General features: G+C 35.0%; 3 protein-coding genes across 3 annotated transcripts; 1 reads left to right on the top strand and 2 right to left on the bottom strand.

Moving 5' to 3' along the window:
• The first annotated feature begins 6,292 nt into the window (after positions 1–6,292).
• Positions 6,293–9,816, top strand: LOC141458525 (uncharacterized). Its single transcript, XM_074136613.1, has 2 exons — positions 6,293–7,641; positions 8,350–9,816. Exons 1-2 carry the CDS (start codon positions 6,780–6,782, stop codon positions 9,549–9,551), a joined length of 2,064 nt encoding a protein of 687 aa, XP_073992714.1. The 5' UTR covers positions 6,293–6,779; the 3' UTR covers positions 9,552–9,816.
• A 3,278-nt stretch (positions 9,817–13,094) lies between these two features.
• On the bottom strand, positions 13,095–13,922 carry LOC141458537 (uncharacterized). Its single transcript, XM_074136655.1, has one exon. The coding sequence runs from the start codon at positions 13,887–13,889 to the stop codon at positions 13,128–13,130; it is 762 nt and encodes a 253-aa protein (XP_073992756.1). The 5' UTR covers positions 13,890–13,922; the 3' UTR covers positions 13,095–13,127.
• Positions 13,923–16,094: 2,172 nt separating this feature from the next.
• Positions 16,095–17,379, bottom strand: LOC141458528 (uncharacterized). The gene is made up of 2 exons (XM_074136644.1): positions 17,069–17,379; positions 16,095–16,960 (listed from the first exon to the last, which is right to left on the bottom strand). Exons 1-2 carry the CDS (start codon positions 17,193–17,195, stop codon positions 16,095–16,097), a joined length of 993 nt encoding a protein of 330 aa, XP_073992745.1. The 5' UTR covers positions 17,196–17,379.
• Between the last annotated feature and the right edge of the window lie 4,122 nt (positions 17,380–21,501).

Genomic DNA, 21,501 nt, shown 5'->3' with positions numbered 1-21,501 from the left:
CTGATATTTATTTATTTTTTTTGCGTTTATTTGTGCTACAAATAACAGAAGAATACGAGTGGAGAAGTTACCCAGCGGTAACACTCCAAAATAGGCTATTAGTCGCTCTCTTCACTTGAGAGGAAATCACGAGGCCACTGTCTCTTAAGGCGTCTCGTCGGGTTGTCAGGAAGAGTTCTAGAAGAAAGATTTTTAGCTAGAGGATTTATGTGAGATTGCAGGTTGAAGTGGAGTTTTCTGTATCGTGTTTTAGCAACTTGGGTGACAAAAGAAATGTTAAGGTCAGTGTGTATAGTCAAGTTGGAGACATAAAAAGGAGCGTGTACAATAGTTCGAAGAATTTTAGATTGTAGAGATTGAATCCTTTGGAGATTGGAGCGTTTGGTTGAACCCCACAGTTCTATTCCATACGCCCAGATGGGTTTTAAAATAGATGTATAAATTAGTCTTTTGTTGTCCAGAGAGAGTTTTGATCTGTCGTCTAAGAGTCTTTTAAGTAGTCGATAGCGTCTGTTCAGTTCTGTTCTTTTAAGTCTAGTGTGGGGGTTCCAAGAAAGTCTTCGGTCTAAGTAAAGCCCAAGGTAGCGGGCAACGTTTCCCGCGGTCCACAAGATGGGGAAGTAGGTTGTTCGGAGAATTGCGTTGTATATGGAAGTCAGAAATACCACGGCTTTTTTGGGAAGATTGCAGAGAATGGTTGGAGTAATGAGATCAAATCCAGGCGCTTTCTTACGTGAAAGATGATTTATGACTTACTGAACCTCAGAAGGTGAAAATGGTTTGGGTGGAAGAGAGAGAGGATATAAAATGAATTTTAAAGAACTTTAAATTACTAATGTTGACCAATTTTTTTAAATCAAACTGAGGATGGTTTTGTTTCCTTTAACTACTAGTCTAGACTTTCTTCGACTACCGGTCAATGACCATTCTGGGTTTTTTGTTTTATTTTAATAATTTGCGGGACCGGTTTTTAAGAGTGTTCATTAATAGCACCAACTATGTCTTTCTTCTCCACTTCCAGGTAGGACACACACCTGAGTCAACCACTCGCTACACACCTGAGACAGTAAGAACTGGAAGCAATATACTTTCTTTATTGCATAATCAAGAACATTTACTTTTCGGCCCCATGGTTATCACCATTTTTTTTTCTGATATGGAGGTTGCCATAGGGTATGGACGAAATAACATATGATTTTGACAACTTATAAAGTTTTTGTTTTTAAAAAAAAAAATTATTTATTTAGTTACAATGAACGCATAGTATTATAAGCAAAAGGGGTAACAATAAGCAACATTCACACATATCAGAGTGGAGAAGTTACCCAGTGGTAACACACCAATAACATTCTCTACATTCTACTGACTCTCTTCATCAGAGAGGAGATCGCGAGGCCACTGTTTTTTAAGACGTCTAGAAGTGTGGTCTGGAAATGTTCTTGAAGATAGATGTTGTACAAGTGGATTGTGATGTGTTTGAATGCTAAGATGGAATTTTCTGTAACGTGTTTTTGCAACTTGTTTGACGAAAGGAATGTTCAAGTCTGTGTGAATGGTTTGATTGGTGTCGTAGAAAGGAGCGTTTACTATAGAGCGAAGAATTTTAGACTGCAAAGACTGGATCTTTTGCAGATTTGAGCGTTTGGTTGAACCCCACAGTTCGATGCCATAAGCCCAGACTGGCTTAATTAAATATCTTACATATATATAAGTCTTTTGAAGTCCAGAGTGAGTTTTGATCTGTTGTCGAGTAGTCTTTTCAGTTGTCGGAAGCGTCTGTTGAGTTCTGTTCTCTTAAGTCGAGTATGAGGGTTCCATGTAAGTCTTCTGTCAAGGTAAAACCCAAGGTAGCGGACTACGTTGACTACTGGTAAAGGAATTAAATTGTAAAAGACAGGAGGAAGAGTGATGCGTCGAAGAGTGAAAGTAATGTTTTGAGATTTTGTTTCGTTCAAGCTGACGGCCCATTTTTTGAACCATTTTTCTAAGGAGGTGAGGTGAGATTGAAGGTTTCTATGAGCTATTAATGGATCTTTGTTAGTAGATAAGATGGCAGTATCGTCAGCATAGGTGAGAAGAGTAGTTTGAGGATGAGTAGGTATGTCTGAGGAGTAGATTGTGTACAGAATGGGGCCTAGTAGCTGCCTTGCGGAACTCCAGCGTCAGCATGGCTGAATGGAGAAAGAATAGTTCCTACCTTCACTCAAAAATGTCTGTCAGTCAAGTATGATTTCAAAATGAGGAAATAGGTGGCTGGAAGGATGGTCTCTTATAAAGTTAAAAGAATAAGATTTAACGGCTGAGGCTCACGAGAAAACATTTGGAATAATATGGCACTTCATGCAACATCAAATTTGCTCAACCCAGATTAGCTGCTTTTTGGGGAGTGACGCCCCCACGGGTCGTAGTCTCTCACTTTCATCTGCACACATTTCTTACATACAAATACACCCCATACATATCAGACCACACACTAGGGACCTCAAGAGAGAGGAGGTAAGCTTTCTCCCGCACGTTTGCCGTGAGTGTTGGCGGAAAGAGGAGTTCTGGATGCTGAGGCTAACTAAGGATGACCTGCGGGCTTCGGAAGCCAACTCGTCTTTGATCTTGCTCGTCTTTTGGTTTTGTCAAGAGGGATGGTTAGGCGATAACCCTAGTCTGATCAAGCGGCTTGGGATGATCATGCTATGAGCGAGTCTTGAGGGTGAGTATGACGTCCACGGAGGCACTTCCAGGCAGTGAGTGCTTATTGTGTGGATAGGGTCAGCTGCGATTGTCTGACTATGTCGTCTATGATGGTTCTAGGTCCACCTTCGTACCCTATTGCTCCCTTGGAGATGTAGGCTATTACTGGGGTCGAATTGAGGGTCCGGGAAGCTGGACCAGTTGGAGAATGAAGCCTTTTATTTAATATGGAAGAATTTTTACAACTATATAAATCATCAGACACCACTCAATGCCTATACAATGCCTGTTGTGCAATGCCTATAACAGCTATTTGTCCGTGCTGCATTAAATAGCTGAAAGTCCGCCTTATGAACAGGTTAGACAAAGAAATGGTATTTCTAGCAACATTGCGGAGAACCTTGGAAATATTACAGCTCAAATAAACCGGGAGATTCAGCTTTTAAGGGAAAAAAATGTATTTGATCGCATGTAAGACTGAAAGTGGAATTGGCACCTCGACAATTAAGTGAAGTGAGGGAGAAGGAACGAAGATGAAACAAGATCAAGAGAACACCAACCTTCCTTGCTCACATTTGCTGGAGTCTCTATTTTTAATTATTGGCCGGGAGTTGGTCTAGAGGTCAAGAGCGTAGCTTTGTAATTGGGAGATGCAGTAGTTCGAATCCCGCATACTTTTTTATTATCTAGAACAAATATCAATAGTAAATTATGTGCTTCCATCCCTGTCCTCGACACCTAATTGTTAGTTGGGCGTTTTGCCCTGTCAGAGAAAATAGGCAATTTCTTTACTTTTCTCTACTTTATACCCTTGAACTTCGATGTTATGTACCAGCTGGCTGTTATTTTCATAACAAGTATTAATTAGTAAAACTATATTTCAGTAAATCCATTTCATTAGACAGGAACTTTTACAAAACAAGAAGATTGTTATCATTTCAATGTTGTGTACTACATAAACTGCTGTGTGAAATTATTGTTACAAACAAAATGTAGTTGCATAACCAAAAAATTAAATTAATTACAAAATCTATATTCTTTAAAATTTTATATTAATGACAGCTTTATTTTACCAGAATATTATTGATAAATTAATTGTACAATTGCCAGGCTGGCAATAATTTGATGCGTGTCACAGCTGAGGTCATTGGAATCCGGAGCCTCACAAGAGCACTGCAGGCTTGCGGTACACACGGCACGCCCATGCCCAGACTCAAAAAGAAAATGAAAGCAAAATTAGACAGACTCCAACCTAGGTCTACCATTTTGGAGTACGTAAGAGCACATAGCTTTGCATCACTCTTTTTTGTCATTACCATTACTTGCGGCTGCATAACTAACTACATGATAGGCTTGTGGGGGGCTTCAATCCAGGTAGAACTGCATTAGGTTTTCTCTGCATAGTAGTTTCTACAGCCGATTATGGAGTTGGGTGGTGGAAATTAAGAGTGATATTTAGATTGTTTTGGTAAAGGCGCTTCCTACTTGCTCAATATCATCATGTACATGGCTAATTACCTACCCTCGTTGTGCCTGCTCGTTATTCCCAATGAAATAGAAAAGCTCTAATGATCAACGAGAAGCCAGTAACAGTTAAATTATGCACACAAAAAGATAGTTTCAAATCGATTAGCAGAATATAAATTAACTTTCCAGGAGTAGTTAACGATCCAAAGAAACCATTATACTATATAAAAGTTGTATTAGTTGAATATTTTACTAAAAGAGACGAAAAGACCTACCTCATCGTTATTAGAATAATTAACAAATTTTACCAAATTGAAAAGATAAACCAAAAAAAAAGCTAATTGGTAGGCTTAACTGTTTTTGGATTAAGAAAGTATTATACAAAGCTGTAAAGTAAGAAATATCCAGCGGATTTGCTTTTGACTTTTTACTCGTATTTATTTATAAAGGAGAATTTATTTGTTAAAAGTGCGAATTTTTGTTGGAAATGAAACCTTTGTAATCACTATGTATTCATCACAATGAAAATCTAAAAACGAATTTCCTATTTAGATGAATTCACCTTCACAAAATGCATCATTTATAGGAGAGCTCCCTTTAAATAACGTTAGGTTTCCTTTACAAAATTTAACAAATCGTAAAATTCAAAATTGCAATACCGAAACGACCAGAATAAAAATGTTGGACCACATAGCTGAAATGCAGAAATAAAGATTGCGCCTTGAAAAAGAAAGTGAACTGCAATTTAATGAGATGTGGCCACTTATGAGAGAACTGACCCTGAAGTTAGTTTCTCCGTTTCATTAAGTGAAAGTGGTTTGACATCAAATAAAAACAAACTCGCTGCTTATAGTCGCAAAACATATTATTAAACGGATGTTTTTAGTTCTTATTTTTTTAGTAAAATTAAACTCTTAAATTGTCTTTAACTGTCATAGAGTTTCTTATACAAGTTTTTTAAAACATTTTTCGCAGTCTAACTTTAAAAGATTAGCTCAACGTACAAAAAAATTTCATTTTATTCACAGTTTATGATGTAATTTAGACTTCGTATGTCAAAGTGTTTATAGCTTAAAGTGTGAACTGTTTAATTGAATTAAAATTAGGTTGTTTAATTTACTATTTGAGCTATAATTAGTTAATTAATAACTGAATGTATTAGATTTGGATTGACTTGTTTTGTTTCAAAAATAAGCGAAGTATAGCGATTGAAAGTGGTGGGGATTAGAGTGATGGTTCACTGGCCACGCCCATCGTCACTACTGCCGGCAATGTATTACTGGGATCATCTCTAGCTTAATTCAGGCAATGAGTAATGAAATAAAAATTACAGAAATAAAAGAAGGTACTCCTAGTTCAGATAGATTTACTAAGAGAAGGAGAAGTTACTCTTCACCTGAGGAAATTATGGGTAAAAAGGCTCAAGGAGAATCAAGTGATAGAGATGATATTCTATTGAGTAAAATAAATAATATGCTAGATGCTAAGCTCGCAATGTTTCCAACGAAAGAACATTTTATAGCATTTGAAAACAAATTAGACCTTATAATAACGGAAAATGAAAATTTGAAGAAAGAAGTTTTATGCCTCAAGGAGGAAAATAGAAATATTAAGAAAAGCATAGAAGCGATTTTGAGAAAGTCGAAAGCTAAGAATTTAATAATTGGAGGTCTGTCAGGTTTCAAAGAAGGTGATAATTTGGTATCTATAGTTAAGGAATTTTTTGAGAGAGTGCTTGGGATCAGTGAATTGTCGTTAGATAGAGTATTTTCTATTGGGCAGGGTCAAATGTTGTTAGTGGAATTTTTGAAATTGGCAGAAGTGCAGTTGGTCCTAAGTAATACAAGGAAACTTAGGGGTACTGGCATCTGGATTAACAGAGACATGACGCTTCAGGACAGGCAAAAAAGAAGAAAGTTGGCGGAAGTTAAACAAAAAATATTAACTAAGGATAAGGAAGCTAGAGTTTCACTCAGAAGTAATTATTTGCTTTATAACAACCGGAAGTACTTTTGGGATAATGAGGAGGGCCTTGCAGCGAAGGAAGAGGATCTCAAATTTCTAGAGCATTTTTTGGAGGAGAGAAAATAGGCTATGAGTTCAATGAAGTACAAGTACGAAGTGAGGTAGGTGCGAATGAAAGTGTAAATTATGGTGATAGTTGCTCTATTTTAAGTTATAATGTTGCTGGAATAAGTAACAAAAAAGATTTTTCTTTTTTTGATTTTGTTAAAAATTTTGATATTTTTTTCCTTTTTGAGACATTTGTAGAGGATAAAGATTTTGTTTTGTGGGAAAAGTATTTCAGTGGATTTAATTTGTATTGGATAGGAGCAACAAGGGAAAGTGCGTTTGGAAGGGCGAAGGCGGGCTCTTTGTACGGTATAAAATCTAGTAAATTAATTACAAATATATTCAGATTTGTCGATATACAAGGGATTACTTTAGTTCAAGGTAAAATTAATCAAACATTTTTTTATATCCTGCCGGCCTATATAAATTGTAATAATTGGACAAATGAATTTAATGTTGTAGATAATTTAATAAATAACTCATCTTTTAAATTTATTGTAATAGGTGACTTAAACGTGAGAATAGGTAATCTGCAGTCTATACCAGCTGAATACATGGAAGGTAGATGTAATGTGAATGTATACAGGAATTCAAAAGATTTAATTGTAAATAATAGAGGTAAAATGTTTTTAGAAACTTGTGATAATTGTAATTTAATTGTATTGAATGGTAGAACTGCGGGAGATGAAGGGCAGTATACATATATTTCAGGACGGGGGTGTTCTGTTTGCGATTTGTGCGCTTTGGCTTTTGATTTATTGCATATTGTTAAAGATTTTAGAGTAATTCCAGAAGTGTTTTCCGATCATATGCCAATTAACCTGATTATAAAGTTAGACCCTTTAGATAAACAAGATAAACTCTTACCACTTCTTCCAAAATTACCATGGACAGAATTAGATCGTATTAATTTTAAGAATAAATTAGAAAAAAGTGTAAATTTAATAAAAGAGGTTCCAAACAATGTACAGGGAGCTGTTGATATGTTTGTAGATATGATAGTCCAATGTTCTAGTTTAGGTAAACGAGTACGTAGTATAGGTGTTCGAAGTTCAACAAATTTCAAGCAAAAATGGCATGATAATGATTGTAAACAAGCGAGAAATAAAACTTTTAAACTTTTAAATCTTTTTCGTAAAACGGGATTGAAACTGGTCAGAAGTACATATAGTGAATGTAATAGTCAATATAAACAGTTGTGTGCATCAAAAAAGAAAGAATTTTACTTATCATTAAAAAATAAATTTAAGGAAGTTAATGATACTAAAAATTTGTGGTCTCTAATAAAGCATTTTAAAAGTAGTAATTTTGTTAGTAGTGCTGTTATTAGTTGTGAGGATTGGGTGCGTCATTTTAACAACTTATTGAATCCGTGTTTGTCTGTAGATCCCATTCAGTTTGCACCACCACTTATAGGTGAGTTATCTATTGATAAAAAGTTTAATTACACTGAATTGTTGTATGTACTAGGTAAAGCTAAGGACGGTAAGGCACCTGGATTCGATCGCATACCGGTTGAATTTTTTAAAAATAGTTCAGATAATTTTCTTCTGAAATTGCTCGACCTGTTTAACTATATTTTCGAAACAGCGGAAGTTCCTCCTAGTTTTTCGAAATCTATAATTTTTCCTCTACATAAAAAAGGAGATTTGGATAATGTTGGAAATTATAGAGGAATTTCATTTTCAGATAGTATTTCAAAATTATTTAGCGGTCTTTTGTTGAAGCGTTTGGAGACATTTGTTAATGAGAAAGAAATATTAATAGAATATCAGTCTGGCTTTCGTAAGGGTTATTCTACTATCGATAATATTTTTAATCTTGTGAATACAATTAAATTAAAAACATACCGTAATAGAGGGAAACTTTTTTGTTTTTTTGTGGATTATAAAGCAGCATTTGATTCGCCAATTAGGAATCATCTTTATTATAAACTTTATTCTTTAGGCGTCTCCACAAAATTCATTCGGGTTCTTGAAGAGCTATATAATAATACAGAGGCAAGTGTTTGGACGCCAAGTGGTGTTACTGAGAGTTTTGTTACGAGAATGGGACTAAAACAAGGATGTGTGCTCTCACCTCTTTTATTTTCAATTTTTTTAAATGATATTTATGATGTTTTAGAGGGAGGTGTGCGAGTTGCAGGGGTAAATATCCGTTGCCTTTTGTATGCGGATGATATTGTCGTGATGGCGGATCATCCATCCATATTGCAGTCTATGATAAACAGAATGAGCGCCTACTGTGATCAATGGAACCTGAATTTGAATTTAGAGAAATCCAAGATTATTGTGTTCAAGAACGGTGGAAGACAGGCAAAAAATGAGCGTTGGTCTTTTAAGGGGATAAAAATTGAAAATGTTCGAATTTATAAATATTTAGGCATGTATATGACCCCAAAATTATCCTTTAGCCACCATTTTCGGGAAAAATTGTCAGTAGCTAAATTTGCCTTGAATGTAAGTTATGGCCGTTTACTGAAAAGTTATGATGTCCCATTTTCCACTAAACATGAGGTATTTCGAGCAGTCGCCAGAGCGATTATATGCTACGGCGCACAAATTTGGGGTTTCCAGCGATACGATTCGGTAGAGAGGTTATATACTTTCTTTGTAAAAAAAATATTTTTTCTTCCTAAAAATACACCCCACTACATCATTTATTTAGAAACAGGAGCTGAGCCTATGTTTTTGTTTACCTTGAAAATGTTTTTAAAGAATATTAAAAGCGTTCTGTCACTGCCGGACCAAAGGCTGCCTAAATTGCTTGTGAAAGAAATCGTCAAGAAGAAAATTTATTGGTATGATGCTTGCTCTTCTCTTTTTGCTAAATTTAATTTTGACTTTGACAAATATATTACTGGGAAAGATGGGGTCGATTCGTTGAATGGATTGTTTGAGAAAATAAATCAAGAGTTTAAAGATGAATGTCTAAAAAAAGCTTTCCATTCAACCTTTCACTCTCTGTACAAAGAGCTTAAATTAAGTTTGGATAAGCATTATATATCTGATGACAATAATTTTTATCTAATGAGTAATATTTTTAAAGCAAGAGGGCAGCTTCTTAAATTAAATTACAACATAACGCGTACAGAGGCACAGCATTACTGTTCCATGTGTAATTTGGGGGCTGTGGAGAATGTTTATCACTTTATAGCGGTTTGCCCAATTATGAGGGAATTTAGAGTCAGGTGTTTTGGCAAAGTAGAATTAAGCATGGCAGAACTAATAGATCAATTAAATGGAAAAGATTGGCTATTGTTAAATAAATTTATCCGTTCAGCTGGTAATTATAGGAAAATGTTAATCCAACAATTCAATTACTAATTGGGTGTGTATGTAAAAAAGGGTATTTTTATTTTATTTTTCTTTCTTCACTATTTTTGTACAAACAGAATTTATAATTTGTATTAATTTTACATTTTATTTTTTATAATGTATTTTGTGAAATTCAATAGATTGTATGACTCATAATTAGTGCAACTCTGCAGATGGACTATGTCCATGCACTTCGTCTGTTTAAGGTTTATTTTTTGTTCATTATGTAAATTTTATAATTTAAAGATTAATAAACAATTTATTATTATTATTATTATTATTATTATTATTCTATACTTAGTTAAGCTAAGTAAAGTATAAAGGCTCGCATGTTTTGGGCATTAAGGGACTTCTTCAACATTCTTTCCTGCACATTTCTGCTGAGGCGAATCCCTGAGGAAAGCTAACTGATTAGCAATCCTTACCTGTCTCTAGTACAAAGGAATGTGTATGAATGAAGTTGGGGACTTGGATAAAATTCCTCATTTATAAATGGGAGCGATTCTGATGAACCTGACTTACCACTTTTAATCAATATTCAGTTTAGCGATTACTGACATGGATTTCTTCATTCTTCTGATTTGTACCCGAGCAGAAATAAACTGATCGCCAATATCTAATCAATAAAGCAGAAGAATCGCTATTTTCTCTGATAGCCAGGCACCTAAGAGCTTTAGAAGCGTATGCCTTAGATGAAGATTCTCAACGAATGTCGCAAATAAAGCTAAGTTGGTGTCAGGGCATAAAGGTAAACAAAAGGCTTGCCAAGAAGGGGACCTATCTAATAACCTTAAGCCTAGAACCTTTTGTGCGTTTGGTACAAATATGGGCATTGCAGAGTGGCTAACACAAAAGGATCAAGCTTAAAATCACAAGTCTGGAGTGGTTTGACGAGGATGAGGCATTCCAAGTGGTTTCGGAAAGGATCTGACAAGATCCGATAAGCTTATCTCCTTAGCAGATTGGAATTGAAGCTGAGAAAGATTACTGCCTTAGTTATAAAAGATATCTTTTTAAGAAAGCATCTGCATAATTTGGAACTATCTGTGGAACCACTTTTTAGGAAATGCGGACCAAACTACGCCTGATCTCCTTGAAGAATGAGCGCCTTATGCCCGCTAACGATTCCTGTTTGGCATCTGTAATCCACAGCTCTACTGGGGGTCGAAAACTTCAGTCAGCTGTGCCCTGGCTTATTTTTTAATGATACAGGGCTGATGTGAGGGTTTTCGATGAAGAACACAATCTTGTGGCCAATATGCACAATGTCCTTCTCTAGGAGACTCGACTGTCGATTAAATTGTGTTATTATTATAAAAATTGAAAATTAAGCACACTGCGTAATTTACCATAATTTATGGCCCCATTTCTACCAGACCTGTTGTCTTAGGTTTAATCACACATTCATTTAGAAATGCATTTTAAACTGTTATTTGAACATGGGAAAATCGATGGTATAATTCTTAATGAAATGGTTTAAAAAAGTAGCTTTAAACTTATAATATGTCACGAGAATAAACGGCAGTTATCGGAGGGCGTTTAATGTCAATGTGGGGAGAAGGCCAGTTCACTTCACAGTAATGATAACAGTTAATAATTCATTGTAAAAAAGATGATTACTGGCGCCAAACGCTCACCACTATTCATTAATTTTTTATTGGCAAGAACAAGCATCAATTTTATGGTTTTTTAAAAAAATACAATCATTTCCTCTCTCCTGTTCCACCTCATATCATGTTTTCTATTTTAAGCGGTTCGACCTTCTCAATTTCCTCATGAACATTTCAACTGTCCCATAAAACTCCTGCTGAAACTATTTTATTTATGATGAAAAATATATTTTGCATATGGTGGCGAGAAGAAAATGTATTAATTACATTTTTTAATTTAATTACATCTTAGACAAACGGTTGACATGGAACCCCCATACTAGACTGAAAAGACAAGAAACTAACCAACGCTACAAACTTCTCGCCAGACTACTCGACAAACGTTCGAAACTTAACCTACATAGCAAAAGACTCTTATATCTACTGTTACTGCGACCAATTTGGCCATACGGCATCGAAGTATGGGGATCGACTAAGCGTTCCAACTCACTACGCCTCCAGGTATTACAGTCAAAAATACTTCGAAAACTTCTTAACGCTCCGTTCTATGTACTTAACCTCACTATCCATAATGACCTCAAAATCCCTTTCATTACAGAGCTTGCTAACACTCGTTTTCCGAAATTTCATTCCTCTACATCAGCTCACCCTAACCCTCTCACAGAACACCTATCTTCCTCCATATTACCAGGTAATCCTCTAAGGAGATTGAAGAGAAGATGGTCTCGTGATATTCTCTTATCGTGAGAGCAAAGCACGTTACTGGAGTGGTACCACTGGGTGCCTTCTCCACTCATGATTTCCTTTGATTTCTTTTTTCTTTCACCATATTTGCTTGTTGCAACAACTGTGGCAGTGGTAAATTACAATAAAAGATTAAAAAAAAAAATTATCTTAGACGTAACAAAAGTACTTTTTCTTTTTTTACTAACATTTTTCACTATTATCAAATTTCTGAGAATTGACGTTTCGAATTAGTTAAGACTAAACTTCAAGCAACTAATTCATTTAATGAGGTTCGTCCAAATATGCCAACAGCGATAAGCTAAATAAAACTGCTTTGACCGTTCAAAACTTCATTACTAAATCTAGGAAAACAAGTTCCATAAAACCACAATTACTACTCGTTTAAGACCATAATATCAATGTCAAAGATTTCGGAATGTTTTGAATGTGTTAATTAATTATTTGCTAAGCAATTATTTTAAGAAATTTGATCACTAATGTGATAAACTTATTGATAGTTATTGATATTAACAATTTGAATCATTAAAAAATAGTTTAATAATAATAAATTAAAGTTATGGCTTGTTTTAAGACATCATTTAACTACAATATTAAACTTTCTATATTTTAATAAAATAATTAACGTTTGTTAGAGAGACGAGAGTTTTCTCATCACGTCTTTCTCTTTTGTAATTAACGTTTGTTAGAGAGACGAGAGTTTTCTCATCACGTCTTTCTCTTTTGTAATTAACGTTTGTTAGAGAGACGAGAGTTTTCTCATCACGTCTTTCTCTTTTGTAATTAACGTTTGTTAGAGAGACGAGAGTTTTCTCATCACGTCTTTCTCTTTTGTAATTAATGTTTTTCTTGAAATACAAAGAAACATAAAATTAGTGCTAAAAAGTATAAGTTCAAATTCAAGTTGTACTTGTTCTACTTAGTTCACTTGCTTTATTTTAATCAAATTTTAGCTGCTGAATTAAGTTGTTCGCAGAAAAAAAGTCTTAAAACAAAGTGATTGGCTAATATGTTATGACCAGGTACAAATAAATCGCTGAATCACTCTAGACCATTACAAAAACGACGTTCTTTTTAGACTAATATTCTTCCAGTTTAGAATTTCTATTAAAACTTTCATAACTGGTTATAGAAAGTAAACAACAAATTGATAAAACTCAGGCGAAAAATTGCAACAACTCATAAGTAAAAAGTTTATTTTGCATCGAACAAAATTGAACGCAAAGCATGATCAATGCTCTTCTTCTTCATGAACAGGATGGTGACCAAATGGTAATTCAATAGATTTTTGTACTACTACGGGAACGAAGACTTTTACATACTCTGGAACGGCTACTGGATAAGCTTGTGGTCTTGCAACTGGCACTGGATATGGTTTCACCACTGGTACTGGGTAAGGTTTTTCTACTGGAACTGGATATGGTTTGTGCACGATTTCTTTCACTTCTACTGGAACTGGTTTGCTCACGTAATAGGGTACTTTCTTCTCTATAGGTACTATAACTTCATATGGTTTTGGTATTTCTACTGGTATCCTAACTGGCACTGGCACTGGTTTAACTACGGGCACTGCGATATTCTTCTCTACATAGACTGGCACTGGTTTTGGAACATGGTATGGGACTGGATTTTCTATTGGAACTTTAACGGGTACAGGTACTTTTTTCTCGACAGGATAAGGATGAGCAATGGGCACTTTAACTGGATATGGTATGGTTTTTTCAACATGAACTGGATATGGCTGAGGAATATGCACTGGTACTGGCCTGGGAACGTAAACATAGACTGGGTAAGGGATGTGTTTCTCGACGGGTACGGGATGTGGTATCTTAATCTCCTTAATAACGGCAAACACTTTGGATTCGTGATGGTAATGTTCACTGTTCTTATGATGTCCTTCGAATCCTTCAGCAACTCCAACAACTCCTGTACCGACTGCCTGTCTGCTGAGAGCTGTAAAACATAACAGGTACACTAACTTAAAGAGCTTCATTGCAATAGTCACGGAACAACAGCACTGATCTACTTTACAGAAAATCACCTACTTTTATACACAAAGAACTACATGAAACTAATTACTCAACCGACATTCCGTCCAGGCATTGCTTGCCTTTTCCAATTGCAACATAACGAGGCGTTATTTTCATATTTCATTGAATTTTATGGAATTAATTTTGTTTATCTTAATCAGAAATGATGAAAATTAACCGGAAATTCTTGCATTTTAATCAAACTAAACAACTTTTTGAATAAATATTAAGACTAGCTCATTCCACAATAAACATCATCCAAACAACGATACATTTTGCTTGTTGAAGGATGTTTGTAGTATTTCATTTATCCTGAACATTCTGGATTTCCATCCAGCTGAAATGTTGCAACTACGAATTAAATTTGAAGAATGGAAAAAGCAAAAACGTTACTTTTCATTATCTCTTTCGTCTAGTAATATGTATTTATTTTTCACAACACCTGATACGTTTAGCCAGGCTAAAATATAGGCATTATTTTACTTTATTTTTTCATAATTAATTTGTTGTATAACTAGTGAGAGAAGGTACTGTGTTTGTGTAGATTTTCATTTTTTAGATTTTCAGTTATGCAATTTAGATTCAGAGACGGAAAAACAGATTTTAACAAAATGGTTTGTGTGTGGCTACCACCACAAAAACGAAAATCGCCGAATTTGAATTTGATATTTCCTTATCCTCACTCAGCAGCAGCCAATTAGCTTTGAGATAAAATCTATGAAACGGAAGTGAATAGATCCTTGAGTTTTTGAGGTTTACTCGTACATAGTAAAGTAAAGTAATTTTCAGGCGTGCATTGTGTTCTCAACTTATGTACCAAAGTTTTAAATGCAGTTTTCATAAGGCATATCTTGAGGTTACCCCCTAAATTGTAGTATGTAGCCCCATGAATATTAGCAGTAGCTTTACGTTCAGCTACCAAATTAGATGTCGCGGACGGAGGCGACTAGCAAACATAATTTGCTGTAAATTTCTTTTACTAACCATTAAATAAAATCCATGGCCTAAGACCGGGCACCGAACCCAGTACCGCAATACATATTAGTATAGTTGGCCTTGTCTCTAACCGCTCGGCTACCGTGATACCTGAGTAGTAATTAAGTGTATAAATAATCTTTCTAATTAAAAAATAATAATAATGCGAGAACTGGATAAGGTTTTTTTCTATTATATCAGGATGTGCCACAAATTCTAAATTTCAAAAACGTCATTACGTAAACTTCTTTAAAAGAAAGTAATGTGAGTGTACGCACCAGTTTTATGTACAGAAGAAACCATCGCCTCTATAAATGGTTGTACATCAAAAATACGATAATTATAGCCGACATTCACCTGTTTGCAACTGGGCCAATTGCAGTCCATAAGTCAACAAGATTTTTGTTCCGTTCTATTTGTGCAGTTTGAACTGACAACAAGAGGGCAAAGCTCTCACATAAAATGCATTACAATTAGATTTCGGAAAAGTTTGGTTTAATTAAGGCCAATAATGAAGAAAATATACATTTTTTTTTTCTTTGTAGTACCGTTAGGACAGATTTTTCTGACATCAACAGGTTTTATTCGCAACAGTCCCTCGGACCAGTTTCAGATGAAGGATTACGGTCCAAAACCAGTCAGGTGAACAATAAAAATGCGCGCCACGACGGATAGAATAAACGAAACAATTTTGTTGTTTCAAGGATTATTTTAGGTCTTTATAACTTGAATTCTCCTGCATCCTCCATTAAGGATCATATGAATAATATGATTACCGTTCAATGATAATGAAACTATCCAATTAATTTTCAAAATCATTAATTAACAAATATTGTTTAAAAATGATTTTGAATCGAGCGAAATTAATTCACAACGAAATTCAAAACCTCTGAGTATAGCCATCACAGTACGCTGTTTTTCACATTCTAGGCTGGTTTCAGATCATCAGTCTCGCACTAATTCTGCTTACTATGCCGAATTCTCTACACCAATCTGATTAAGCAACCTATGATGATGGATGAAAATCCTAAACCGGTCAGGAAGATAAAAAAAAAAGCGTGCTATTTTAATTAAATAAAAAATCTTTAGGTGAGAAATTTTGAAGCTTTAAAATAACAACTTAAAACAATTACAGATTTATTACAAAAAAATATATAAAAACGTTAAATAAAATATTACAAAGACTTTATTCGTTAATGATGGCCAAAATCGAATTTCCCTCCATAGCCTCCTCCAAATGCTCCAAAGCCACCGTAACCATAGCCTCCTGCGTAGTGAGGCCCTCCATATACCGGAACAGGCACTGGTTTAGGAACTTCCACTGGTACTGGCTGCTTTACTGGTACTGGATAGTTTACTGGATAAGGCACTGGTTTCTCCACAGGGTACGGAACTGGTTTTGCAACAGGAACTGGATATGGACTAGGTACATGGACGGGGTATGGTCTGTGAACTGGTATTTTGACTGGTACTGGTACAGGCTTTTCTACAGGGACTGGATAAGGTTTAGCGATTGGAACATGAACTGGATAAGGTCTTGGAATATTAATTGGAACATTAACCGGATATGGAATGTGCTTAACCACTGGGTAAGGAACTGGTTTTTCGACATAAACTGGCACAGGTCTAGGAATATGCACAGGCACTGGTCGATCTACGGGTACTTTAACTGGTACGGGAACAGGTTTTTCCACAGGGTAGGGCTGCGGGACTGGAACTCTCACTGGGTAAGGCACTGGTTTCTCAACTGGTACAGGGTAGGGTTGTGGTACATGCACTGGCACTGGTCGATGTATTGGTACGTGGACCGGGTACGGTATCTTCCTCTCAACAGTCACAGGCACTGGGACGGATTTAGCAACGGTCACCGTGTGTGGAACACCATGTCCAAAGCCACCTAAGCCGTGTCCTCCAATCCCGTAGCCACCTAAGCCGTGTCCTCCAATCCCAAAGCCACCTAAGCCGTGTCCTCCAATCCCGTAGCCACCTAGGCCGTGTCCTCCAATCCCAAAGCCACCTAAGCCGTGTCCTCCAATCCCGTAGCCACCAAAGCCGTGTCCTCCAATCCCGTAGCCACCTAAGCCGTGTCCTCCAATTCCAGAGCCACCAAAGCCGTGTCCTCCAATCCCAATGCCATAATCTCCATAGCCGTAATTTCCTCCATAACCATAACCTCCTCCATAGCCATAACCTAAACCACCGAAACCATCTAGTCCTCTTTTGTCTTTTTTAGCATCCTCTTTTTCAGCAAGAGCCGATAGACACAGTAACAACACTACAAACCACGTTCTCATACTGAAGAATCACTAGCTGGCACTATGTTACTTACTGAATCACTCACTGAAACTGTCGCTAACATATGGCGATGTGTATTTATAGTTATATAGTTAGTGAAAAGCAACGATGCGATTCAAAAGCGACTTATTTCATAAGTAAGAATCTACTGACCAGCAGGTGACTCCTTAGGTAAGCGGTAGTTGCTACACGCACAATCACTATAATATCAAACACACACTGCCCACTGCTGTCATTTCGAAAAACTTAAATTAGTGGATTATACTTCCGTTAACCCCAGAATGCTATTTAGTTGCGTAATTTCTCCATTTGTAGTTTTCATACAGCGCGTGAATTGCGCTTGGCAATTTAATCAATTCGTTTAAAATCGGGAGTGTACAAAGTTCATTTCATTACCACTAGCGTGAAACTATTTTACCACTTTTGATTTCGTTTAGATCCCTTATAATGTAATTAAATGTCTCTATTGGGGCATCTGAAGAGCAAAATAATTTTTTTTTATATTTTCTTTAAAAAAAAAAATTCAGTCGACTAATTGCCGAAATTAAAAGAACTTCCGATTTTTTTTTTTTTGTAAACTGTAAAATTATGGAACATTCAATGACAAGAAAAATTGAAAAAAATTTCACGATAATTGTCTTTTTTTTATCAACGCCCGACGTGGGATTATGCCAATTTTGCACCAAGCAGCCCATTGTCTGTTGACCATTGAGGCCCGTTTGTCCTCATTTCCGTTTCCCTAACTTAGTAAATATCAACACCAAAGTCCTAGAATTACATAAATCACCATAAAAAGGAAAATCCAACTTAAAATTACTATAAATTCCATACCAATTTATACTTTTCTCAAAAAAGTAATGAATTATTTCAGCCAAAAAATAGTTCCTTTTGCCTCAATTAGGAAAATAAAAGTTTTCTTTTTCTATTTAGCAAAAGTTTTTTAGAAATTGATCGATTTCAGAAAATAAAAATTAATAGAGAGTAGCGGTTAAAAGTAAACTACAAATTGATTGGCCACTTTATTGACTTTTGCATAAATTTAAGTGTAATTTTTCTAAATAATTCAAAACAATAGTGTGCTGGATTTGTTTAAATATTCATTTAATTCTTATTAAAGTTGGTTATAGTGGAAAGGTGGTTTCGAGTTTGGACGGAGTGGGAGGTTGAAAGAAATTAAGTTTAATTACGAAAGGAAAGTTTTGTAGTTAGTTGGAGGAACAAACAATCGAGAACAGAAACGGAAAGTCTATTACAAAATGATAGGGTTTGGGTTTAAATTAAATATCTGGCCAATTTACAATAGATTAGTTGTATAGTAATGTAACTAAATTGAACCAGCCATGTATAAATATATGTTATCCTTCATACAGACTAAAACACTTCATTAACTCATATCTTACTATCATTATTAATAATTATCACATGTCTTTTCTTTAATTAATCAATTTGGGAATTCGATTTTTCCAATATGTACCAAAATATAATTTTGCGTTGATAACAATAAACACGTTGCTAATCTACGTTCTCACAACCCTATAATTATTACGATTTGGTTGCTTTGATTGTAATTTTTTACTGGAATTATTATGCTATTATTACAAATATTTTATTATTATTTTTTAAATTAACTATCGGAGAGTTGTTGTTTAAGAGGTCGGGTAGTTGGTAATTTTCCACATTCGCACGCGTGGTTAAACTCACTTTTAGAGGTAATACCATTTTTAACAAGTATTGGCAAACTATAGCCAGCTGTTACTTGTAGCCACTCTAAAATACATATTTTTAGCACCCATAAAAATATGTTTTTAGAAGCATGTTTTATCTAGTTATAGTCTGAGTTTATTAAAAGTTTAACTATAGGATAGTCCAGGTACAAATGGTTCACCATCGCTTTAAGTATCATCAAGCTGTAAGTTTCAAATAAAGTAAACATTGTGTGGTTATTCTAGCAAGTGGCTAAAAGAATGAGGGGAAAGACGGCAGAGTCCGTAAGGTCGGCGTGGGTGTGCGTTGAGATGTAGGTGCAACTATTTGATTTATTTTATGGACACTTAAGTAGAAACAGGAGCATCCCCTTGGCCGAGTCTGCACATCCTGCTTCAAACTAAAATATAACTTCTTAGTAGATAAAACAAGCCTTTATCTTTTTTCACCACACACACCATTTTGCCACATTTCTTACGGTTGTAAACAATTATTTCTATTATAAATCAATAAACTATAACTAGCTTTCTTATCCAATAATATAAATCGCTTATCGCTCCTCATCTCTCCCAGAGTACGTGAAGACGGATGAAATGAAACTAAATCGAACTAATAATAGTTGTGAAATCTATTATTTTATTTCATATTCATGTTTTATATTTTATGAAGTTAGTCACGATAAGTTGACGTGATCAAAACTCATAAATAGTAAAACGTCCTCACATTTTTGTAATCTATTCAGTTAATTAAATAGATAGAGAATTATTAATATTTTTATGTTACTGATTATTTAGTTGGTTGGAAATTCCGGAAATGTTCATTTAAATGTCGAGCACTTCAGAGATGTTTGGCAAAATTAACACTTGTCCTGCTCTATGGACCCAGCTTCTTTCTTAAAAACGGAAATTCTTTGAAAATATGGCTAGTTCCGCAAGTATGGTGATTTTATCGACGTCACACACATCTTTAATAATAAAGAATAAAAACGGTTTGGAACTTACATATGTAGAGAATTCAACTTCAACCATTCCATCTCACACTTAGAAATTGTAGTGCGAGAACAAAGCTTTAGTCAACGGCTCTACATCGAAATGATTAACCAAACCTCTGATTATGATTGAAAATCCGAAACCGGTCAGGGATTAAAAACAAAATATTAGCGTGCTTCGACTAATAAAATCTGCGAATTCTTTTCTAGCTTGGACGGTAATATCTTTTTTGTCAGTTTACCATATTTAACGTCACAAAAACCCAGCTTTCCGTTTCAGCCCATGATTGAATCCAAAATCTTATAAAAATTTACAGAACAGAATTATTTGTTAATTAATAATAGCCACAAATACGAACTTGGACAAAATCTTTTAAAACAGGAACTGTAAGAGATTTCCAGAAGCTGTTATCTATATGTTCTAAAATATCTTCTGATCGTGACTTTTGGATTTGCGTAGAAATTGTTAAAGAAAGCGTCAAACTAAACCGAGAATTTGTGCCTGGTTTAACTTTTAATAAAAAGAAACATGGAGAAACTGTTAGGAATTTGGATTTTAAAAGCCCTGTTCTTTGAGCTGTTTGTAAACCATAACAGTTACCTACTTTTAGGAAAACTAAAAGACTTTATCTCTGCGGGGAATGTTAAGAATTTTATTAGGTACAACTATTACTCACTTTAAAACATTTATTTTATAGACACCAAAGATACCAACTGTGGCGCCTCAATTAAAAATGAATTCAATTTTGGTCACTTATCACTAACTTGCATATTCCATATTGATTCCAAAAACTTCCTGTGATCTACTAGTGCATCTACATGTTGAATCTTCAATTTGTATTCATATACTCCAGAACCAACCTTTCTTGGCCAGTTGAATTTACCATGGTAGATTAACTTGGTATTCCTTGGGTACTGCATTTATAACAAAAATGTCTTTTGAAATTGCATCTTGTTTTGTTATTAGCTTTATATTCTCAAAGCTGTTCCAGTTATTTTGTGTTCAAGAAGTTGGAGGGAGGTTATGCGAGCTTGAGTTGTACGATGTATTATAGCCTTCAATTAGTCAGGTAATGTAAGCGACAAAAAGGTCCCATCATCTAAGCAACAAGGTGTGCCACGGAAAATCTACTTTTTGTTTCTACAGAAAATTATTTTCCATGTACTGTACTAATTAAGTTTTAACTAAAACCTGATAATTACTATTAAATATTGAAAACGTGATGGACTTGTAACACTAGACCGTCACATATATTCGATTTATCTAGAGCTAACTGATTAAAATTCATAAATTATTATGATAAAGTATAGAAAATAACAATCTGCAGTAGATTGGTAATTTTAATAAAATGCATTAAATTTGAGATTAAAATAAATATTTAAAGCGCACTATTATTCATTTTATAATCCATGTAAAAGCTTTAGAACGTGATACTTAATGAAAGACACCTTACCCATGAGATGAAAAGACTATCCACTCATGACTTGAGGATTAAAGCTCGACTTAATGCAACTTTGTTAATGCTACTTACTACTAAATCCTACATGAATTACATATTAGGGAAATATCTTTTCTCTAAGTTACATTCTATTATACAAAATTAAATATCTGA

This window comes from Rhodnius prolixus, unplaced genomic scaffold (genome assembly GCF_049639745.1).
Source record: "Rhodnius prolixus isolate KJV_2025 unplaced genomic scaffold, Rpr scaffold_1, whole genome shotgun sequence".
NCBI lineage: Eukaryota > Metazoa > Arthropoda > Insecta > Hemiptera > Reduviidae > Rhodnius > Rhodnius prolixus.
The sequence above is the reverse complement of the archived record's forward strand: the minus strand, read 5'-3'. Positions and strand labels throughout refer to the sequence as shown.